This window comes from Bison bison, unplaced genomic scaffold (assembly GCF_000754665.1).
Source record: "Bison bison bison isolate TAMUID 2011002044 unplaced genomic scaffold, Bison_UMD1.0 scf7180017864517, whole genome shotgun sequence".
Classification (NCBI taxonomy): Eukaryota; Metazoa; Chordata; class Mammalia; order Artiodactyla; family Bovidae; genus Bison; species Bison bison.
The window spans coordinates 5,819,087-5,827,649 of NW_011495070.1; the positions used below are offsets into that span (position 1 = coordinate 5,819,087).

Consider the following 8,563-nt stretch of genomic DNA (forward strand, 5'->3'; position numbering starts at 1 on the left):
TCTAAGCTTTTTACTACAAAAGAGACTCCTAGGACTATAAAAATCAAGATTAGTGTTAAGTCAATACATATTAGCTCTGCATTTACCACTTAGCTCTAAATGATAGGATAAGAGCTCACAGGAGCTTTCAGCTGTGTAAGTCTGATAAGTTTACAGTAAGAACAAGTTTCTTTAATTATTTCTGTTAAATTCTGCTGTTAGAATGTGCTAGTCACATTTCATGGAAGCAGTTTGCCTTAAGGATAATCTGAAGACATCATAAGTTTCCCACAAAACTGGAGGAAATTTGCTATTCAGAGTGACTTAGCATTATTTGGTTTGATTTTAAACCAAGGCAATCAGGAAGGGGAATGTATTCTCACAACAATATAATCAAAAAGCGTTTTGCAACTGTAGTTCACTGATTTGTTTAATATGAGGTTATGAGTCATTGTGACAAGTGTGTGTGTGTTTGTTTTTTTTTGGTAGAATATAAAACTCGATGACATACTAAGTTGCTAGGAATAGAGGTTTCCTAGTCACAAAAAACTGAGTAAACTTAAGACGGCTTAATGGTGTAATCTACAAGAAGGAAAACCCCAGTTCCTAGGAGAACATTTAAATTTTGTCAAATTACAATTTATAATCAAACAAAAGGTCTGATTTATCATGGTAGATTTTGACAATTCATATTCTTTTAGGTCAGCATTTTTCCTGAAAATGACTTAGAGAATAGCTGAATATTAACAACAAGCAGATGCTTTGAAAGTTTGGCATGGTTAGAAGATTACTGCCAGCGGCAAAATGGCACTAAAAACATTAATTGAGAAAGGTAGTTCATCCCAGATTTTATGTCCTGAAGGAGACCTATTTACCACAAAGTCATGCGTATTTCTAATTATTTAAAAATAATCAGAGTGATTCAAAAATGGGATAATGAATAGATTTATTTTTCCTTAATCTTTTTTCTGTCTACGCTCTTACCGTATAATGAGCAGTTCTACCCAGACTCTCACAAAAGCTGGTAATGGGCCAAAGACTTCTAGAATATATGTGTAATGACCACCAGATTTCTTTATACTAGTTCCCAGTTCAGCGTAGGACAAGGCTCCTGTGAAATAATTGTGATAAAAAGGCACAAAGTTAAAATATTACCAAGTCATCCGGCAGTAGAATGGACACAGCAATATTTCATGAGATGATACTACATCCTTTGGTTTGAATGACACCCTTTTTCAAAATAAACAATACGAATCAAATTCCTAAGAACCTCCAAATTCCCCTTGTAACTTCCTCATGCTTGAACTCTGGTTCATTCTGTTCAAGATAATTTTATTTGAAATGGTAAAGACAAACTTCTAAAACAATATAATATTATTAAGAATTTTAAATCTCAAATCTGAGAACAAGAGAAAGATGCCAATAACAATCCATTTTTGAACATAATTTCACATCAAGACAAAGAATTATATCATATTGACCTCATTATATTGAGCATCCTTTTAATAAATAATGTTTTTGTGACACATCAAAATAAATAAAATTCCTCTCTTCTGTAAAGTATGGACTCAAGGTTTTGGAAGCCTTCATTCAATTTATAGGATATATTTTGTTTATCAACAAAATTAATTTGACTCAGATATTCTATTTTTAGGAAAGTTTGTTATAGATGTATTTCAGAGTATCCTTCCTGGGTGACTGAAATAAAAGTTTTGAAAAAGAGATGCTTTAACGTATTTATGAACATGGAGATAAAATTAATTACGAACCAATTTTTAACATTTAGCAATAAAATTCACAAAGGCTTGAGCAGATTATGTAATCTCCCCAAACCTCAGTTTCATCCTCTGAGAAATAAAGATTTTAATTCTCACTTCATAAGGGGATTGTGTGTATAAGTATGAAAATGAATGCCAAGAATAGTAACGGGCCTGGTACACGGAGAGCACCTCATGAAATACAGCTTTACCTACTACTATGAGCAACTTATTGTATATATAATGAAAAGTATATCTTGACATTATATGAAAAGTTCTACCCATACTATTAAGTACTCAAATGTAAGACATAATTTCTGCCTGAGCTATTCTGGAGACTAAAAGCGTGAGAAATCATTACTAATCAGTAGAGCTTCAGGTAGAACTGTCCAACATAAATGTAATTTGGATATTCAGCAAAATCTTAGTGTTGCTTATCCTATTTCCAAAACTAGCACTGTATCAGAGTCACCTGGGAACAATTTTTTAATTAAAATAAAAAATACTAGCACTAAGGTCATCCCCCAGACCTACTCTCTGATCAAGAAAGGCCAGACTCTTCAACAGAGGTTCAAAGAAAATCTATTATTTTAAAATTAGCACAGCTAATTCTAAAGTAACTTAGTCTACAGATGGATAGTTGAGAATTACCAATACAGTTTGTCCGTTTAAAACTAACTATAATTAGTTGCAGTTCATTCTCTATTGGAAACCAGTTGCCATGTTGGTAGGCTGTACAAAAAATCATCCAATATTAAATGTTATTGGAAAGTGCCTTAAGAACCTCAGAATTTATCTCCAGAGACTCAATACCTAGACCTGTGTGTTCTTTGGTTAAACTCCAGGATGGTTGCCCCAGGTTTAAATTGAGTTCTGGGGAAGTGAAATTTTCATTTAAAGGTCTCAAGCTCCATAACCATATTAGTCAGATGAAAACAGTTCAAAATAGGATGCAAGAACCCATGTATTAAACCTGGCTTTAAACAAAATTGTAAACACAATATACACATTCTATGCTCTTAGTTCCAGAGTTTTAGGACAAAGAATTTTTTCCCTTATATTTTGCTTTGCTTCCTATTAGGAAGACATTCCTGTCAAAAGTTCCTAGTAGCTCAAGTGACCAATGTAATGCAAACATCGATAAATAGATTAGTATAGAAGCATATTCCCTGTGATTAGTAATCAAAGAATACCAACTCAAGTGTAAACTTAGCTAGTCCCATTAGCTTATTTTTAATCACTTGAGATGACATACTTACGCAGGAGCATATTTTCTTAGTACAAGTCAACACCACTTTAACTAGTTAATGCTCAGAGCCACCCATTTTATCATATCTGAATAGCCTTTTATAGTGTACAAAAATGGAACTACGTACTGGGAGCTGCATGCACACAGGACATAAAACCCAGGAAACTGGTTATGGTTTCTCCTATTAGACAATGATTTATTCTGAATATACCAAGTGTTGGAGAAGATTAAAGGCTGAGGGCACACAAAATCATTTAAGAAGATCAATAGTTAGGTTTCTTTTTGTCTATAAATGTGTATGCCACACCATATGAATACCATAAACCCTTTGTAAACACCTAAATATAATTCCTCTGTTGATATTTCTATACTAAGTTTTTATTTCAACAAGTTTTCTTTAAAATACTTTCTTCCTAACCATGAAAATTTGAGTTCTCTAGATAAATGCTCAAACCAATGCATGAAAACATTGCCAAGACCTTCAGAATAAACAGGCTGGTCCATGTAGGACCAAGAGTTAGTAGTACTTGGTCCTAGAGAGTTAGGACAAAGAGTTAATACCTTTAAAGAGCAGTATCTTTTGGAATAAAAAAGCACTATTTGCCAGAGAAGAGCAAATATGTCTTAGACATTTTCCCCATAGTATAAATACAATTTAATTTTCTTGACCATTCACCAGTCTTTAACACCTTTACAGCTAACCCAAGAAGCATTCCAGTCATATGCACACCTCATGAGGGGACATTTATTACCTCTTTATTATTAATTATCACGTCAATAAAAGAGATCTAGGTTTTGAAAAAAGTTAAAAATCACATTTTTCTACCAGTTCTGTTGAGACTAACTCTGCAGATAGGTGGACCAATGACCTGTGTCTCCAAAGATCAAGTGAACTGTAAACGAAGAAAACAGCTGGGCAAAAAGCAAACTAATACCCAATTCCAATTTTACAATTCATATTGCAAAAATTTATGGGTACTGGGGAGAGATGAAAGTATAAAAAAATGTGAAATATGCTCACACCCTTGCAATAATCCGTTACAAAAGGAGCTGAATTATGTGCCATCACACTTCGATCCACATTCAAGGACTTTTGAAAGAAGACTAGGAACTGACAAGCACATGAAGTAAAAAAATTAAAAGAGAAAAGACTGCCATCCATTTGTTTTGCCAATAAAAAGTCAGTAAAACTTCTGCTGAGCACTCAGTTCTGTGTCTAAATAGGCCACACTGGGTTTCACTTCACAGGTGTTTCATTCAGCTTGCCAGCTGCCAAGACACCCCAAACATACCTTAACTGAGCACAAGTGCTGGGTACAGAAAGTTCACCTGTATTTTACTGGGTCATCAAAGTTAGCATCAACATTCAATGCCAAAGGGAAAAGTCAGAACATAGAGTGCCTTGGTCAGGAAAAGAGAGCATAGATTGAGGATGCAATTTCAGGGAACTCAGCATTCTGCCAACAGTGGACAGTGTGCTTAGATAGCTCGCATACCTCCCCTAAAATCAAAAAATCTGGGGTAGCCTTTGCCATTGCTTTGAAATCTCCCTCTGCTCTCCCAGACAGCACAGTGCTCAACCCCCCAGACACACCCCCAGAGAAGCAGGAGCACTCACCAAACAGCGACAGGACCCCACAGACCGTCCAGACCACCAGGGACAAGCCCACGCTGCCGGTGTTCTGGAGCACGCCCTTAGGAGAGATGAAGATTCCTGCTCCGATGATGGTGCCAATGATGATGGAGATGCCTCTCAACAGAGTGATTTTCTTCTTCAGGACAACTTTCTCCTGCCCAGGTGGCTCCTTGCCGCCCAGGGCAGGCAGCCTCCCATTAACACTGCCCTGCAGGTAAGCCCCACTGGAGATGGTGGACACCACAGGCTTTCTGACCATGGTAGTGACCCGCAGGGGGGAAAAAGGAAATGGAAAAAAAAATTGTTTTTTAATTCCAAACTTTCAACTGTGGTGTCTCTTGGGGTGACTGACCGATCTGATCTCTCCTTTTTGCTTTCAGATTCGTTCTCAGTGATATTGTGCTGCCAGGTAAAAGATCTAAGGTGTATTTTCACCTTCCGCGATCTAATTACACCTCAGAAACACCTGTGTGGTCTTTCATGGTGTTCTGGCTCGTTCACCTCCCCGACTACCTCTGCTGCTGCGGCTGCTGCTGCCGCCCTATCACTACAGACCAGATCAGCTTCCTCATGGGCTGGTATTTAAGCGCCTGCCTGTCACACCAACTTACTCCAGCTAGATGATGATGCAAATTCTCCAGGTTTGCATCAGCCACATGAGAAAGCTCCAGCATTACTCAGCTCTTTTTTTTTTTTTTTAACACGAGCAGCAAGTTGCTCAACTGACCAAAGCTTTCAAAGAACAAAGCACATACTTAAAAGGGATTTTAACCAATCCAGAAGTAGTAAATTCAGAACAGACCTTCCCAGAGATTACAAGCAACTCCTAGTGAAAGCTCTTTACACGAGAAGAAAATTAAAAATGAAACAGGAAACGATCACTACGTTGTAAGAAGTTTTTTTTTCTTCTTTAATGTACATATGAAATAGTTTACACCAACCTTTTAATCACGGAGCATAATACAAAGCTGCACTGTTTATAAAAACAAAATTTAGTTTTCATAATGCTTCCTGCTTACTTAAATTTCTTTTTATTTGGGGTTTCCTAGCAACACAGTCAAATCTAATATTTACAGAGCTAGAAGGATTCTGTATAGCTGCTGTCACGCACAAACTGTGAGCTTTATTAAAGATAAAAACTATTTCTTACTACCAATAATACACCAGTACTTAAAATTGCCACCTGAGTATGACTACTTCAAAAATTAGTGACTCCAGAAAATAGACATTTTTTGATTCTTATTAGTGCTAGGTGACCTCCTAAACTAAGTATTCATAAAAGATATACCCTTCATTTGCATGTTATTCCAACCAATTACCAAAAATATCTAATTTCAAAATTAACATTTAAATGATATAAAAACATGCATATAACAAAACTTGAAAACAGATACATACAATAAAATTGAGAAAGTATTCACATTATATAGGATTTTTGTCTAAAGTGTACAGACTATTGTTACATTATGATTATAAATTTTAAATATATTAGAAATATATGCTAAAATTAAAATGTTTTGTTTGAAATAGTAAGAAAGGCAAACATGTTTAAACCCTATTAACTTTCTTAATCAAGTGTTCATAAAACAAATACCAAAAGAAATCTCAGCTACCACTTTTGGCTGTGGTCATAGGTGGCTGTGGGTTTTAGTGAGGAAATTAGTTATCATTACTCTGAATCTACATTTACAAACACTATTAAATATGTTTCTGAACATCTGAGCAAAAACAGCAGCAAACGTGCGTGTGAGAGGTGGCAATGGGGATGAGGAGGGAAGCCAGGATGACACAGGAAAGAGGCAGCCACTTAAAAGTGGAGATCAGACCATTTTCTGTTCTGTTGGCACCTGAGTAAATTACACCACATCAATGCAAGTAACTGAGGCTGCATCATTTCCGTCTTGTATAATCTACCTAAACCCAAGTACTTTGCTTTGAGTATACCAAGTTAGGGTTTTTATCAAGCCAAAATAAATACTTTTTCCCAGCTGCATGTTTTTCAAAAAAATGAAAATGGTTAGTTTTCCTCATTCAATCTTGTTGAAATGCCAAAGAAAGAAAGAAAAGGGGGAAAAAAAGAAGCTAAAGGAAAATTCTTCCTCTATTTCTCTTCCTCCTCCTACATGTCCTTCAATCACACAATTCTCTTGATTCATGTACATAATGAAGAGAGGAGAGGCCTTTGTTTTCCAAAAAGGGGAAACAGATTAGCTGTGAAGAAATATGAGTTAAAAGTAGCATGTTAGAATCTCAGGGAACAGTTTCCCATCTCTAACTAACATAGAGCCACAGTTTAATTTTAAATTTTGTGCTAAATGACAGAGCTAATAAATTGACAGTAAGGCTGCACTCAGACAGAAGTTAGATAAAGTCTAAAGGAGGAAAAATATTCTTTTAAGAATAAATAACACTCCCCCTCCAAACGAGGGGAAAAAATGTTGTTGAAGAAAAGTTGTTGAAGTTTGACTAATGGCCAAAAGGATTGGACTATCATATAAATAGAGTCACATTCCAAAACTCTGCAAAGCAGCAAATAGTTACCAAAGACACCAGTATATCTCATCCAATCACATGGAAATCTGCAGAAAATGTAGTTTACAGAGAAAATCTTGAGTTATTTTCAGGGTTACCTTAGAAATCAATAGTCCTAAACTTATAAATTAAAAATTGTATGGTCTTCAAATATGTGTTACCATAAAAATCAGTTCTAAGCAAATGCATTTATAGTCTCCCCCTGCTTTAGGCCTTATTTTAAGCATTGGGAGATTATTCTAGTGTTATTCACAAATATTAACTTAGTGCCCAAAGAATAGCCACCACAGCAGGGTTACCTAAATGTCCAACAGAGGAATGGATAAAGAAGATACGGTGTATATATGGTGTATATATACACCGTATCTTCTTTATATAATATTCCATATATAAATATAATGGAATATTACTCAGCCATCAAAAAGAATGAAATACCGCATTGCTCCGATATGGATGGACCTAGAGAGTGTCAAACTGAATGAAGTAAGTCAGACAGAGAAGGAGAAAAATAGTATGGCATCTCTTATGTGTGGAATCTAAAAAGAAATGATACAAATGAACTAGTTACAAAACAGAAAGAGACACATAAATTTAGAGATTGAATTTATGGTTGCCAGAGGGGAAGGATCAAGGAAAGGGATAGTTAGGGAGTTTGAGATGGACATGTACACACTATCTTTAAAATGGATAACCAACAAGGCCCTATCCAGGGCAGCATGGATGTGAGGGCAGTTTGGGGGAGAATGGATACATGTCTATGTATGGCTGAGTTCCTTCACTGTCCACATGAAACTATCACATATTGTTAAATGGCTATATCCCAATACAAAGTAAAAAGTTAAAAAAAAAAGATCCAAATAGATAAAAGCACAGAATTAGGTATTGTGGGACAGAAAAGAAATGAACCTACAGAAACCTCAAACACTTTTCTATAATTTAAAGGAATTTTTCCATCTTCAAACTGCCTGGTAGAGCCATAAAAGTATTTATGCTCCCTGACTCCCTCCCAAGAAAATAATACAAAAGACAACCTATAGTCCCAGTGATATTTACTGCAACATTGTTTACAATCACAGATATTTTTAAAACAAACTAAATATCCAATTACTAGAAGTTACATGAACTATGAATTATAATACAGATCATTGAAGTTTACAAAGATTATGTGGAATAAAAAGCTATTAAATGAAAACAGAACAATTTTTGACACAGTAATTAAAACATTAAAATTATGTCTGCATAGAAGACAAGAACTAGAAGGTAAAACTCAGTTTGACTTGTCAGGGTGTTAGGGTGACTTGGCAGGGTGAAAACTCAGTTTGCCTTGTCAGGGTGTTAGGGTGACTGAATCCTTGTCATTTGGCTTCTTCTCTTTCATTTTCATTTCCATGAATGCTGTTCATGCAAAAT

General features: G+C 35.6%; 1 protein-coding gene across 1 annotated transcript in view; it reads right to left on the bottom strand.

Annotated features, from left to right (window-relative positions):
- SLC7A11 (solute carrier family 7 (anionic amino acid transporter light chain, xc- system), member 11) overlaps window positions 1–5,268 on the bottom strand; it is an 80,724-nt gene extending 75,456 nt beyond the window's left edge. Inside the window, exons 1-2 of the mRNA XM_010830268.1 lie at window positions 4,604–5,268; window positions 964–1,090 (exon numbers count right to left, since the gene is read on the bottom strand). Coding sequence (XP_010828570.1) covers window positions 964–1,090; window positions 4,604–4,880 — 404 coding nt within the window. The 5' untranslated portion in view covers window positions 4,881–5,268. The remainder of the gene's footprint in view (window positions 1–963; window positions 1,091–4,603) is intronic.
- Window positions 5,269–8,563: the final 3,295 nt, after the last annotated feature.